The sequence below is a fragment of the Salmo trutta genome, chromosome 39 (assembly GCF_901001165.1).
Source record: "Salmo trutta chromosome 39, fSalTru1.1, whole genome shotgun sequence".
NCBI lineage: Eukaryota > Metazoa > Chordata > Actinopteri > Salmoniformes > Salmonidae > Salmo > Salmo trutta.
The window spans coordinates 11,456,533-11,472,964 of record NC_042995.1 but is presented as its reverse complement, the minus strand read 5'-3'; the positions used below and the strand labels follow the sequence as shown (position 1 = coordinate 11,472,964).

The 16,432-nt window shown below is 40.5% G+C and overlaps 1 protein-coding gene across 5 annotated transcripts in view; it reads right to left on the bottom strand.

Annotated features, from left to right (window-relative positions):
- LOC115179494 (gastrula zinc finger protein XlCGF17.1) overlaps positions 1-16,355 on the bottom strand; it is a 47,470-nt gene extending 31,115 nt beyond the window's left edge. Inside the window, exons 1-2 of one of the 5 annotated variants that reach the window (XM_029741051.1) lie at positions 16,268-16,355; positions 2,461-2,709 (exon numbers count right to left, since the gene is read on the bottom strand). In XM_029741051.1, coding sequence (XP_029596911.1) covers positions 2,461-2,563 — 103 coding nt within the window. In that variant the 5' untranslated portion in view covers positions 2,564-2,709; positions 16,268-16,355. Of the gene's footprint in view, positions 1-2,460; positions 2,710-5,656; positions 5,928-11,733; positions 11,768-16,267 lie in introns of those variants that run through there. The other 4 variants (XM_029741052.1, XM_029741050.1, XM_029741055.1 and 1 more) reach the window with 4 other exon arrangements.
- Positions 16,356-16,432: the final 77 nt, after the last annotated feature.

The window sequence follows — 16,432 nt, the reverse complement described above, 5'->3', positions numbered from 1 at the left end:
GCTCTAACCAGAATAGTGTCTAGAAGGCCAGCATCCCGGAGTCGCCTCTTCACTGTTGACGTTGAAACTGGTGTTAAGTGACCCCAAACTTTTGAATTGAGCTCAGGTGCATCCTGTTTCCATTGATCATCCTTGAGATGTTTCTACAACTTGATATATAAAATATAAAATATCTATGTATCAGATATAAATCATCAGGATGTGGTAGTCTACTGGTTATGTTCAACACTTCTCCAATCGTTGTTGAGATCTGAAATTCTGTGCAGCGCAAAACGAGACGTAGGCCTATATCACATTTCTCAAATCCTTTACAGGCTAAATTCCAGCCGAACATGGAGAGGACAGTAATGCCTAACTACACTGAAAAAAATATATAAATGCAACATGTAAAGTGTTGGTCCCATGTTTCATGAGCTGAAATAAAAAAAATCTGACATTTTCCAACACACACAAAAAGCGTATTTCAAATTGTGTGCACAAATATGTTTACATCCCTGTTAGTGAGCATTTCCCCTTTACCAAGATAATCCATCCACCTGACAGGTGTGACATATCAAGAAGCTGATTAAACGGCATAATCATTACACAGTTGCACCTTGTGCTGGGGACAATAAAAGGACACTTTAAAATGTATAGTTTTGTTACACAACACCACAGATGTCTCAAGTTGAGGGAGCGTGCAATTGGCATGCTGACTGCAGGAATGTCAACCAGAGCTGTTGCCAGAGAATTGAATGTTAATTCCTCTACCATAAGCTGCCACCAACATCATATTAGAGTATTTGGCTGTACGTCCAACCGGCCTCACAATCGTAGACTACATGTAACAACGTCACCCCAGGACCTGAGGTGGGTCTGGCTGCCAAGTGGGTGGGCCTATGCCTTCCAAGGACCACCCATGGCTGCATCCCTGCCCAGTCATGTGAAATCTACAGGTTTGGGCCTAATTCATTTCAATTGACTGATGTCCTTATTATATATATATTCATTACATTTAACCTTTATTTAACTAGGCAAGTCAGTTAATAAGAACAAATTATTATTTACAATGACGGCCTACACCGGCCAAACCCGGCGACACTTGGCCAGTTGTGCGCCGCCCTATGGGACTCCCAATCACGACCAGTTGTGATACAGCCTGGAATCTAACCAGGGTGTCTGTAGTGACGCCTCTAGCACTGAGATGCAGTGCCTTAGACCGCTGCGCCACTCGGGAGCTCATAAGTTTGATGAAATTCCTTCATCTTTCAGTCTAATAGGGCAATTTACTTCCTTTTGTAGCTCTTCACCAGCTTCTTGTATGTATATTGTACATAAATATAAACACAACATGCAACAATTTCAACGATTTTTCTGAGTTACAGCTCATATAAGGGGCGGCAGGTAACCTAGTGGTTAGAGCGTTGGGCCAGTAACCGAAAGGTTGCTGGATCAAATCCCTGAGCTGACAAGGTAAAAATCTGTCGTTACCCGGAAGGCCGTCATTGTAAATAAGAATTTGTTGTTAACGGAGTTGCCTAGTTAAATAAAGGTAAATAATAATAATAATAGTTAGGATCTCCATGAGCATTAGCTGCTACTTCACTCAATCCTGTTTTAAAAAGTCTCCCTGTGTGACATTCCTTGAGACCAACCAGAAATGTTTCCTTGGCCAAATGTTCCCAGATTTTCATAAAAACAGCTAAACATGTTCTCTCGTTCTCTCTCACCAAATGTTGCGCGAGGCAAAAGAGTAGGCTAGGTGAGCATCAATCGCTGGTTCGGTGCAGCAGACTGCAGGAGTGTAGTGCTGCAGGAGCGATGAGCCGCCACAATGGTGTTTGTTTAGTAAAGTTAGATCAATGTCTTGGACGATCACCTAATGATTAATTAGTAGTCCACATAACCAAATATTATAGCATAACATTACTGTTACAACAAAAACAACACCTCATTTCTTACGAGATTTTAGGATGGTTTGCTGAATCGTCCTAAACTCAACAGCGCACGCCATTAGGCAGAATGTGCTTTGATTAAAACAAAATACAGGAAGTCTATATAATTTAACACCATCTGCTCTAATTTGCTAACCAAAGGGTAATTTAAGAAGATTTAAATGCATATTCCCATGAAATTGATTGAGATCAAACGATTGGCCTGCAGACGCAGCTTGGTCATTTCACTGGTAAAACGTGAAGAATTATAATTCAATATTGACAGTGATGATGCCATGGCCTATTTTGAAATGAGGTTTGCCTAACTTGGTGATCGAGGTTATTAAACATTTCCAACGTTCTTGACACAATGTGTGGGCATAGGCAGGCGTTACAAGTTTTAATTTTTTTTGCTTCGCTCTGAAGTCTTGAGTTGTTCAGGGATGTGTGATGTCAGAATTACAGAATACAACCTAGCAACAGACTGGGTCATAACTTATGGAGGTCTAATTTATGAAGATAACTTATAGATAGAACCAGCTCTTACCATGATTAACAGTTGTCCTAATCTTCTCCTCCTCTTCTTCATCTTTAATGTTGACATTCAGCTCCAGTGTTTGACTGCAGTCTTCCAGCTTCACTGATGCCATTTCTGGATACTGCAGTGCAAACTGGGCTCCACTGTCACAATCAGGACCCAGTGACTGTGGGTTTGGACTCAGTGAGGAAGGAGAGAGGCAGGCTGGGTTTGTCCTCACTGTTGATGTTACTGGCCTCAGACTTAATTCTAGTCGTCCTGTAGTAATAAAGACAAACGGACACAAAATATATTGTCTCGACAGTTCTGGCACTTTATCCTGTAAAAATATATTCTCTTTTTCTTGTTCAATTAACTCATTTCAGTAGATCAGGTAGCTAATCCTTGACAAAACATTCACTCACAGACACAAAGTAAACATTTTAAATTGCACAACATAAGTGCAGTTAATCTATAGTACATTTCCTCAACTCACATAAATGACTCAAAAACCATTTAGTACAAGGTTGCAGTATGTTGTAGGCAGTACTATGTAAAAAATGTATGAAAAACCTTGTCTTCACTGTATTATTTCACTCACAAAAAACGATTGTATTTCCCATTCACACCATAGTAAGAATGATCAGGGGTCGTACAGTGGCAAGTCAAATTCAAGGACTTTTTCAGGCACTAATATTTATTTACTTTAAGCCCCGTGTGAAAACCCTGAACTATAGATAAATATAGAAACAACTGAATGTGTCTGAATATTAGTACACATGTAAAGAACTGATAATCATTACATTCAGCTTCAAAACTGTAGTGCAACTGAAATGTTCTCTCTCTGATGAGGCACTACCTGCACTGAAGTCCGTTGATGCAGACCTCCTATGGTATCATGGTGGTCCTCAAACAAACGTCTAAGGTTCATGTCTGTCTAATTCAGTACTAACAAAATAAACCAAGAAATCCCTATTAACCTCTACCACACCCTCCCCTTCCCCCAAAAACCCTCCCACACCCCTAATAAACTTTATCAATAGATCCCTTTCTGTGTTTGCAAACATTGGGGTTTATATCATGCTGAGACAATCCACCCTTAGGTTATCCAGCTTATCAAAAACCATGCCGACAGTAACATCTGTTACCACCAACAACTCTGCTGAAGTTTACAAGATAACTTTAAACCTGTTATTTCTGCTTTACACAATCCAAGATGTTGATAACCTTACCAATGAAAGCTATGAAGTACATTTTATTCAATATTAAAGTATCCTTTGTCACAGCGCATTTATGGACACAAGATTTCTGAACAGGCCTCGAAACCATGTCAGGACTAGTAGGAAGACCAGTTCTGACAGTAGGTCCTCTTACTACAGGACCAACCATGGAAGCTCCATCAGTCTGACAGTAGGTCCTCTTACTACAGGACCAACCATGGAAGCTCCATCAGTCTGACAGTAGGTTCTCTTACTACAGGACCAACCATGGAAGCTCCATCAGTCTGACAGTAGGTCCTCTTACTACAGGACCAACCATGGAAGCTCCATCAGTCTGACAGTAGGTTCTCTTACTACAGGACCAACCATGGAAGCTCCATCAGTCTGACAGTAGGTCCTCTTACTACAGGACCAACCATGGAAGCTCCATCAGTATGACAGTAGGTCCTCTTACTACAGGACCAACCATGGAAGCTCCATCAGTCTGACAGAAGGTCCTCTTACTACAGGACCAACCATGGAAGCTCCATCAGTCTGACAGTAGGTCCTCTTACTACAGGACCAACCATGGAAGCTCCATCAAAACATTCCAACAACTCAACAGCACTGATAAGCTTTCACTTCTTTAACCCTGTTTCCTACTGATCAACCTTTAGGCGTCAACCACTCTGTCTCCCTTCACATGTTCTTTAACAAGATCATACATGGACATTGATATTGGAAACTCAGAGATTACTCCCTTCAATTTAACATGGCTTCTGAGCTTCATCCTATTAAGTTTTTCTATTTGAAGAATCTTCCCTTGCTGAACCTGACTAGCACAAGATATTAACAATCTACTATTTGACATTTTTTATTTCACCTTTATTTAACCAGGTAGGCTAGTTCAGAACAAGTTCTCATTTACACTGATGTGGCCCAGTTTAACGTCACCTCTTTTTATGGCCTTGGTGAATCAGATGGGGTGTAAATGAGGCCCTGTGGTCTCCTCAAACACCATCCCAACTTTCCACTGTGACACATTATTACTCTAGCTCCCTACCTTGGGCCTCTTTAGAGATTCTATACTACATGAGCCACTGCTTCCAGTATCATTATCTCTGTTCTTCCTATGTCTTTCACCTACAGACCATTCACATTCTAGGCCCTCATCCTCCCGCTCCATATCATCAGAACTGTCCCCCACATTGATTGCATTCCAGCACAGCTGTTGCTTCTCAAACTCTCTCTCCATTTCCATTGTTTCAGGGCTGTCAAACTCATTCCATTGAGGGCCGAGTCTCCGCAAGTTTTCGTTTTTTCCTTTCAATTAAAACCTAGACAATTAGGTGAGGGGAGTTCCTTACTAATTATTGACCTTAATTAATTAATCAAGTACAAAGGTGGAGAGAAAACCCGCAGACACTTGGTCCTCCATGGAATGATTTTGACAGGTCCTCTGATTCATCTGCATTAATCGACGCCATTCCATGCAGTTGGCCTCTCTCTCCAAATGGTGAAGGATAACTTCAGTTAGCTTCCCTCTACTTTGACACTCCATCAAACAGCCTCATGTGGCCATTTCACCACGAGCAAACTCCTAGAAAGACGACCGAAACCGTTGAAACCGCCATTTGACTAGCCTCGTCCGAACCATCCTGATCTCGCGAGCTTACATTAAAGAAACAGTGTATGTAAACTCGCGAGATCAGGATGGTTCGGACGAGGCTATTTACCAGCTCATAAACATTTTACACAAAACCAAGAACATGTAAAAACGAACTAAAATAAGTGGAATCTTTATCAAATGACTTTATGTTCAGACAATTCTGTTAAGACAAACCCAAAGTCTAGCTATGTGACTTGTAAAATCGTTTTTAATCACGTTTTTCACTCACTCGGGTTGACCCCAAAACAACACATACAATTAAAACCTTTACCAAACGTGATAATACCTTGACGAATTTGTTACCTAGCATATTATATATTATTTCGACATTAGAAAGTTTAAACGTGCTATTACATACCTACAACAATACATTTGAAACGGACACAACCCCTATCGACATAACAGCATAGTTCTGTCGTTTTCTACCCGGAACTTCCTGTTCCCCACAACGACAATACAACAGCGTCATCTTCTTCTCTGGTACACTGACATTTACACAAATATAACGTGTCTGCCGCCACCTACTGTACGGGTAGTAAACTGTAGAATCAAATACATGTCCATTGTGGATAAAGGGAGGGGGGACAACGACATCAAAACAAAATACAAAAATAGATAAATAACATCCCACTACTTCAGTCACAGTCCTATTCAAATCACATCCCTACAAAGTCTCATGGGCCTCGTAGGGAGGAACATCTTCAGTCACAGTCCTATTCAAATCACATCCCTACACAGTCTCATGGGCCTCGTAGGGAGGAACATCTTCAGTCACAGTCCTATTCAAATCACATCCCTACACAGTCTCATGGGCCTCGTAGGGAGGAACATCTTCAGTCACAGTCCTATTCAAATCACATCCCTACACAGTCTCATGGGCCTCGTAGGGAGGAACATCTTCAGTCACAGTCCTATTCAAATCACATCCCTACACAGTCTCATGGACCTCGTAGGGAGGAACATCTTCAGTCACAGTCCTATTCAAATCACATCCATACACAGTCTCATGGGCCTCGTAGGGAGGAACATCTTCAGTCACAGTCCTATTCAAATCACATCCCTACACAGTCTCATGGCCTCGTAGGGAGGAACATCTTCAGTCACAGTCCTATTCAAATCACATCCCTACACAGTCTTATGGGCCTCGTAGGGAGGAACATCTTCAGTCACAGTCCTATTCAAATCACATCCCTACACAGTCTCATGGGCCTCGTAGGGAGGAACATCTTCAGTCACAGTCCTATTCAAATCACATCCCTACACAGTCTCATGGGCCTCGTAGGGAGGAACATCTTCAGTCACAGTCCTATTCAAATCACATCCCTACACAGTCTCATGGCCTCGTAGGGAGGAACATCTTCAGTCACAGTCCTATTCAAATCACATCCCTACACAGTCTCATGGGCCTCGTAGGGAGGAACATCTTCAGTCACAGTCCTATTCAAATCACATCCCTACACAGTCTCATGGGCCTCGTAGGGAGGAACATCTTCAGTTACAGTCCTATTCAAATCACATCCATACACAGTCTCATGGGCCTCGTAGGGAGGAACATCTTCAGTCACAGTCCTATTCAAATCACATCCCTACACAGTCTCATGGGCCTCGTAGGGAGGAACATCTTCATCTTCTTTGGCAGGGGAGTAGAGTTGATTCAAGCGTTCTGACCTCAAGCATCCAAGCTAACTGGTTAACATTGGCTAGCTTGCTAGCTACTTCCAGTACAAATGAGAGAACTCTGACCATTTTACTCGCCTTGGCAGAGCTGGTTAGGCTGTGTTCATGTTATCCAGAACATTGGTGATTTTAACTGTGCTACAGGCAACAATTTAATTACGCGTTTTTTGCCGACGTTTATTGACACCGGCCGTATTCAATGATGTTGAGCATTCGTTTTTCATCAATTATTCTTCCCTCTGGCAGCCTCAGACCAGAGTGCTCTGAAATCAGAGAATATAGTCAGAGAAAATTTAGGAACGCACCCTGAGTGTTGGAATGAGCCCCTGACTTTCCGTACATTTAAACTACAAGAAAATAGTGCTGTCTGGTTTGCTTAATATAATGAAGTTGAAATGATTTGTACATTTACTTTTGATACTTAAGTATATTTTAGCAATTACATTTACGTTTGATACTTATGTATATGTTAAACAAAATACTTTTAGACTTTTACTCAAGTAGTATTTTACTGGGTGGCTTTCACTTTTACCTTGATAGGAAAGGACTCAAGTATCTTTACTTTTACTCAAATATGACAATTGGGTACTTTTTCCACCACTGCCTGCAATGCTTCCAATGTTAATTCCTGAACTCCCAAAAACCTTTCAGCCGCACATACAATTAATCTTTACAATCGGTATCCTTCAACTGGTAAATGACATTATGAATCTCAACCGGCTGCGGGACATCCACTGCCATAGCTTCCTCAGCACCAATCGCTCTTTCAACTATTTCCGGCGCCTCCCAGTAGGAGAACTGCTGTACAGTTTCTTGATGTGGATGTTCCCTGATATATTAAAAACTGACACATGCCATTGGTCAGTTCCGGTGTTATGAAACTGATGGAGACTATTTGTTAAAAAAAACATTTATTTAACTAGGCACATAGCATACATAACAGGTTAGGATAATTAAAGTGGCAGGTTAGGTCAATTAACGTGGCAGGTTAGGATCATTAAAATGGCAGGTTAGGATCATTAAAGTGGCAGGTTAGGATAATTAAAGTGGCAGGTTAGGATCATTAAAATGGCAGGTTAGGATCATGAAAGTGGCAGGTTAGGATAATTAAAGTGGCAGGTTAGGATAATTAAAGTGGCAGGTTAGGATCATTAAAGTGGCAGGTTAGGATTATGAAAGTGGCAGGTTAGGATTATGAAAGTGGCAGGTTAGGATAATTAAAGTGGCAGGTTAGGATAATTAAAGTGGCAGGTTAGGATAATTAAAGTGGCAGGTTAGGATCATGAAAGTGGCAGGTTAGGATCATGAAAGTGGCAGGTTAGGATAATTAAAGTGGCAGGTTAGGTGAATTAGCGTGGCCTGTTAGGTGACTGAGGTTAAGGTTAGGAAAAGGGTGAGGGTTAGGGGTTTGTTTACCATGTAGGTTTGGATAACTAACGTGGCAGGTTATGATAATAAACGTGGCGTTTAGGAGACTGAGATTAAGGTTTGGTTAAGGGTTAGGCTTAGCTACAACACTAGCGGTTCTGGGGGGGGCCCTGTGACAAGAATTTTGGACTCCCTTGTGGCCCCCCTAAATGTGGAGTATGAAATAATTTTTACATAAGTAATTTTTGCTATCCCCAACGCTAAACAAACGGCCACGGACTAATGGGGAGCATCAATTAGTGTAAACTTGCTATCATGAAACACCCGATATCAGAGAACGCCCCTAATTGCGGTCTGCAATTACACCCTTCTCGGATCAAGGGGCCAGGCTTCCAGTCTATAAGCATGTTTTCCACTGTACTGAGGGCATTTTCGGTACTGCAGTTCAGCTGAAGCACGACCCAATTCCCATTGACGGCCCCATAGCGAAGTCACATAAAAAAAACGTGATTTTTTTTTTATCATCAAGTTTGTAAACAAAACATCTATTGAATTATTCAAGTAATTGCCTTAGAGTCAGATTTTTTCCCCATCATTCACAGCCAAAGTTAACCATTTTAGATTCATGCTGTGAGGTGGGTGAGCTTATGCCACATGCAGATGCTGAAGGGAAAACACACCTCTTGACCTGCATGTGCATAATGTAGGTCAAAGAGCAGCCTCGTCTCATAGACTAGATGTAACATAGTAAATATAAATCTGGGACTCTCAAAATAGTATTATGTTACGTTTTTATGGTTACATAAGACAGATGGTTACTTAATAAATGGAATTTGGTGGTGCTGTACTGTAACAGCGAGCTGAGCCAGTTGAGAGTATTGACACCAGAGATATATTGTTGGTGACTGTGTGCTCCTTCATTAGTTTAGTGTTGTTTATTCATTTACCTGAGAGGCATGAGGCCTGTGTGGCGTTGCACTGTTAAAATCATCCCAGTGTGGAGATGAAACACCTATGTGTTGCAAAGCCACATGCTCTGTCCTCTCTGTTCTACCTAGGTGTTTTAATGTGGATAGTACAGAGATAATACTAATACAGAGATAACCACTGATCTACCTAGGTGTTTTAATGTGGATAATACAGAGATAATACTAATACAGAGATAACCACTGATCTACCTAGGTGTTTTAATGTGGGTAATACTAATACAGAGATAACCACTGATCTACCTAGGTGTCTTAATGTGGGTAATACAGAGATAATACTAATACAGAGATAACCACTGATCTACCTAGGTGTTTTAATGTGGGTAATACAGAGATAATACTAATAGAGATAACCACTGATCTACCTAGGTGTTTTAATGTTGGTAATACAGAGATAATACTAATACAGAGATAACCACTGATCTACCTAGGTGTTTTAATGTGGGTAATACAGAGATAATACTAATACAGAGATAACCACTGATCTACCTAGGTGTTTTAATGTAGGTAATACAGAGATAATACTAATACAGAGATAACCACTGATCTACCCAGGTGTTTTAATGTGGGTAATACAGAGATAATACTAATACAGAGATAACCACTGATCTACCTAGGTGTTTTAATGTAGGTAATACAGAGATTATACTAATACAGAGATAACCACTGTTCTACCTAGGTGTTTTAATGTGGGTAATACAGATATAATACTAATACAGAGATAACCACTGATCTACCTAGGTGTTTTAATGTGGGTAAAACAGAGATAATACTAATACAGAGATAACCACTGCTCTACCTAGGTGTTTTAATGTTGATATTACTAATACAGAGACAATACTAATACAGAGATAACCACTGCTCTACCTTGGTGTTTTAATGTTGGTAATACTAATACAGAGATAACCATTGGACATGCATTTTCCATTATGCCATTGTGTTTATCACTTCAGAACCTTACATCTGTAGTTTGAAGCATATACAGGGCATTATATAAGACCCCTTGACTTTTTCCACATTTTGTTACGTTGCAGCCTTATTTCAAAATGCCTTTTTACCCTCGTCAATATAAACACAATACCCCATAATGTTAAACCGAAAACAGGATTTTAGAAATCTTAGCAAATTTATAGAAATGAATACCTTATTTGGTAAGTATTCAGACCCTTTGCTCTGAGACTTGAAATTGAGCTCAAGTACATCCTGTTTCCATTGATCATCCTTGAGATGTTTCTACAACTTGACTGGAGTCCACATGTGGTGAATTCAAATGATTGGAAAAGCACACACCTGTCTATATAAGGTCCCACAGTTGACAGTGCATGTCAGAGCAAAAATCAAGCAATGAGGTCGAAGAAATTGTCAGTCGAGCTTCGAGACAGGTTTGTGGTGAGGCACAGATCTGGAGAAGAGTACCAAAACATTTCTCAAATCTCTGTTGGCTGGGCTCCCCGCTTGTGCCGTCAAACTCCTGCCCCACGTTGGGCGCAAACCTTTTAAGGGCTCCTGAGTGGCGCAGCGGTCTAAGGCACTGCCTCTCAGTGCAAGAGGCATCACTACAGTCCCTGGTTTGAATCCAGGCTAAATCACATCCGACCGTGATTGGGAGAGCCATAGGGAAGCGCACAATTGGCACGGCATCGTCCGGGTTTTGCCGGGGTAGGACGTCATTGTAAATAAGAATTTGTTCTTAACTGACTTGACTAGTTAAATAAAGAATACATTAAAAAAGTGGGATGCATGCCAGCAAAGCCACTACACAATACATTACTAAACAATACATTCATTGCACTATAACGGTGAGAAAGGGTTCCCACAAACTGTTACATAAAGCTGACCGAAAAGCATAGTCCAAACAACTTACCACTGCTACACCTGGCTATCAGCGGAGCCTTGTCTGGCAACGAAACAGTTCATTCAGCCACATTTACTGTCTTTTAAAAAAACATGGCTGACTAACTTAAACAAATGTGGTTTCTACTGACAATTGAGATGTACAAACAATGGCATAAGGAGACGACAGGCAGATAAGAGGCAATACGTAATTTCGATTAAGACAATAATGAGCGAGCTAGGATGGACGTAGTCAATATAACTATTTGTTCAGCACTTTTGAAATGCACAGCGACAAAATTCAGAACATGGGCCGTTCTTAGCGTTCTCCCTGTACGCCAAGTCAGAACCGTAGGATAACTAAAGGGGCATATAAGCAGACAATGAAAGCTCTTACAATATTCAATGATTACATTTCTCAAAATAGACCAAATTATTAGGGTGAGGCACATGGGCTACTAACATCTTCCTACACAACATATACTTAGTATTACTTTCTTAACTACAGTATACATATCTCCCTAGCATATTACATCATTTATGCAGCAGCATAATATATATTTGGACTCACCTTGTTGTGCTGTGCTCACTTGAACAGGAAGGGGGCGCGGCAGTCCTTCGTGGGCATATTTTGTCATCAAACTTTGTCATCAAAGTCTGGCATTCTCAGGATTTATGGTGCTTTCAAGACAACTGGGAACTCAGGAAAAAAAATGATGACATCAGTGATCTTCAGGTCGTAGCTGTAGAAAGAGGCCTGAGTTCCCAATTTACAATTCTGAGTTGGATGAAAGTTCAAACTGTATTTTCTCAGTCGTTACTTGTTTTTCCCCCCCCGAGTTCCCAGTTGTCTTGAACTCACTCAAGTCAGATTTTGCAGTACCGAGTTAAATTGTTTTGAGCGCGTCACAAATCAAGCTCTATTGGCAGCATGGCCCATGTTGAATGTTTACAATTTTAAACTAGGAAAAGAGCCACTTCATCTTAGACTTGGGACCACACAGCCACTCCACTGAATAGCAGGCTAATGATTGCTTTGCAATGCTTGCAGTTAGCCACTGATTCCTTCCAAACCACACATTGTTGAATTTGAAATTTCCAACTTGTTGTGTAATGTTTATGTCCAATGGCCGATGAGCACCGATACATTTTATCTATAATTTCTCTTCATATGATAAAGAATAAAAAGGATTTGCCAGTAGATTGTCAACTTGATTCATGATGATGGCGGCTAGCTCAGATTTTGAAAGTATGATGTTGACATGATCAGTCCAATCAAAGTGACTGTAGATATCACATGATTTGATGTTATTTTATCTGTGGACAATGACCTTGAGCCTTCTGGGATGGGCACTTCGAATGTAATTATTTGGCAGCACCCAAGGGGCTTGAATTTTCAAGTTCTACCCTTAGACTTGGCAGTGAAGTATTGTCCCCATGAATGACAGAACACTGAGCCAATCACGGCGCAACGCTCCGTATTTTCTGCTGGCTTGCCCCACCTCCACAAAAAGTACTGAACTAGGCTGAAACGCCTGCATTTTGGAGCTGCCTTACTCAAGAAAACCAAAAAAGAGACCACGTATGTATGCAGCTTTATTAATTAATAACTCAATTGTATATGTTTTTTTTACATTGTTTGCAAACAGATCATTTTTTTCTCTCACTTTTTCATTGCTAAAACTGTGGGGCTCAAAACAGGTGGCCCACCTGCCCTGAATGATGGGTCACCACTGAACTTATCTAGAACACTGCAGTCCGTCTGGGTGTTTAACCTTCCCAAGTTCCCCCATATCACCCTGCCCCTCCGTACATTCCACTGGCTTCCAGTCGAAGCTCACATCCACTACAAGACAACGGTGTTTACTTACGGTGCAGCAAGAGGAACTGCCCCATCTCTACCTTCAGGCTAAGCTCAAACCCTATATCCCAACCCGAGCACTCAGTTCTGCCACCCTCTGGTCTCATGGCCGTCCCACTGCTACAGGAGGTCAAGCTCCCTCTCAGCCCAGTCAAAGCACTTCTCTGTCCTGGTACCCCAATGGTGTCACCAGCTTCCATCTGCCGAAAAGGTCTGAAACCCTATATCTTTAAAGAGTATCCCCCCCAAAATACAAATAATAATAATACAAATAATAATACAAACAATAACAATAATAATGTGACACTTGTCCTACTAACACTGACTAATTGAGGATAAATGTATTTACTGTGATATGTGGTTGTCTCACCTGGCTATCTTAAGATGAATTTACTTAATGTGCTGATGACATCACAGGGTCAGAGAGAACTCCTAACTGTAGTCATACAAAAACACTCCAGGCACTCAGCCCATAAGAACCATTCATACTGTCAGATCTAATATGAAGAACTGAATACAACCATAAGAACCATTCATACTGTCAAATCTAATATGAAGAACTGAATACAACCATAAGAACCATTCATACTGTCAGATCTAATATGAAGAACTGAATACAACCATAAGAACCATCATACTGTCAGATCTAATATGAAGAGAACTGAATACAACCATAAGAACCATTCATACTGTCAGATCTAATATGAAGAACTGAATACAACCATAAGAAACCATTCATACTGTCAGATCTAATATGAAGTAACTGGAATACACCATAAGAACCATTCATACTGTCAGATCTAATATGAAGAACTGAATACAACCATAAGAACCATTCATACTGTCAGATCTAATATGAAGAACTGAATACAACCATAAGAACCATTCATACTGTCAGATCTAATATGAAGAACTGAATACAACCATAAGAACCATTCATACTGTCAGATCTAATATGAAGAACTGAATACAACCATAAGAACCATTCATACTGTCAGATCTAATATGAAGAACTGAATACAACCATAAGAACCATTCATACTGTCAGATCTAATATGAAGAACTGAATACAACCATAAGAACCATTCATACTGTCAGATCTAATATGAAGAACTGAATACAACCATAAGAACCATTCATACTGTCAGATCTAATATGAAGAACTGAATACTAAAGAGAAGAAGAGATTGACCAGTACATATTCATGTAACTTCATTTTTCATTGGCAGATCAATAAAGTTTGCTTCAATGCAGTTATCCAAACACATTCATGATCAGTAACTAAAATAACTCATCTAGTTTTAAAGACAATTAATAAACACATGTATTACTTTCATAAGCTGTGTATCATTAAATAAAGTTGTAAAACAATCCCCCCAAACTAGTGGTGAAAAGTTATCATCACACCATCTCTATCTGATACATGTTAGGGGTGGAAGGTAGCCTAGAGGTTAGAGCGTTGGCCCAGTAACCAAAAGGTTGCTAGATCGAATCCCCGAGCTGACAAGGTAAAAATCTGTTGTTCTGTCTCTGAACAAGGCAGTTAACCCCACTGTTCCTAGGCCAACATTGTAAATAAGAATGTATTCTTAACTGGCTTGCCTAGGTAAATAAAGGTAAAAAAAAAAAATGTAAGTGTCTACTAGCTCATTCCCACTGCAGAGGGACAACCTGGTCTCAGAGCGTAATATATGTTGCAAAAACATCTGTGCCATTCCATTTAGTATGTTACATTACATTGGCCTACCAATATAAGCTGAACTAAAATATAAACGTAAAGTGTTGGTTTCGTGAGCTGAAACAAAACAATCCAGAAATGTTCCATATGCACAAAAAGGGTATTTCTCTCAAATGTTGTTAGTGAGCATTTCAGCCTTTGTCAAGATAATCCATCCACCTGACAGGTGTGGCACATCAAGAAGCTGATAAAACAGCATGCTCATTACACAGGTGCACCTTGTGCTGGGGACAATAAAAGGCCACACAACAAAATGTCACAGATGTCTCAAGTATAGGGAATGTGCAAGTCTCATGATGAGGAATGTCCACCAGAGCTGTTGCCAGAGAACTCAATATTTATATCTCTACCATAAGCCACCTCTAACGTCCTTTTAGAGAATTTGGCATTACATCCAACCGGCCTCACAACTGCAGATCACATGTAACCACGGCAGCCCAGGACCTGAGGTGGGTCTGGCTGCCAAGTGGGTGGGCCTATGCCTTCCAAGGCCCACCCATGGCTGCATCCCTGCCCAGTCATGTGAAATCTGCAGGTTAGGGCCTAATTCATTTCAATTGACTGATGTCCTTATTATATAAAGGTTAATAATAATAGTTAGGATCTCCATGAGCATTATAGCTGCTACTTCACTCAATCCTGTTTTAAAAAGTCTCCCTGTGTGACATTCCTTGAGACCAACCAGAAATGTTTCCTTGGCCAAATATTTCCAGGTTTTCATAAAAACAACCAAACATGTTCTCTCGTTCTCTCTCACCAAATGTTGCGTGAGGCAAAAGAGTAGGCTAGGTGAGCATCAATCGCTAGTTCGGTGCAGCAGACTGCAGGGGTGTAGTGCTGCAGGAGCGATGAGCCGCCACAATGGTGTTTGTTTAGTAAAGTTAGATCAATGTCTTGGACGATCACCTAATGATTAATTAGTAGTCCACATAACCAAATATTATAGCATAACATTACTGTTACAACAAAAACAACACCTCATTTCTTACGAGATTTTAGGATGGTTTGCTGAATCGTCCCAACTCAACACGCGCGCCATTAGGCAGAATGTGCTTTGATTAAAACAAAATACAGGAAGTCTATATAATTTAATACCATCTGCTCTAATTTGCTAACCAAACAGTAATTTAAGAAGATTTAAATGCATATTCACATGAAATTGATTGAGATCAAACGATTGGCCTGCAGACGCAGCTTGGTCATTTCACTGGTAAAACGTGAAGAATTAAAATTCAATATTGACAGTGATGATGTCATGGCCTATTTTGAAATGAGGTTTGCCTAACTTGGTGATTGAGGGTATTAAACATTGTCAACGTTCTTGACACAATGTGTGGGCATAGGCAGGCGTTACAAGTTTTAAAAAATATTGCTTCGCTGTGAAGTCTTGAGTTGTTCAGGGATGTGTGATGTCAGAATTACAGAATTCAACCTAGCAATAGATTGGGTCATAACTTATGGAGGTCTAATTTATGAAGATAACTTATAGACAGAACCAGCTCTTACCATGATTAACAGTTGTCCTAATCTTCTCCTCCCTTCTTCATCTTTAATGTTGACATTCAGCTCCAGTGTTTGACCAGTCTTCCAGCTTCACTGATGTCATCTCTGGATCCTGCAGTGCAAACTGGGCTCCACTGTCACAATCAGGACCCAGTGACTGTAGGTTTG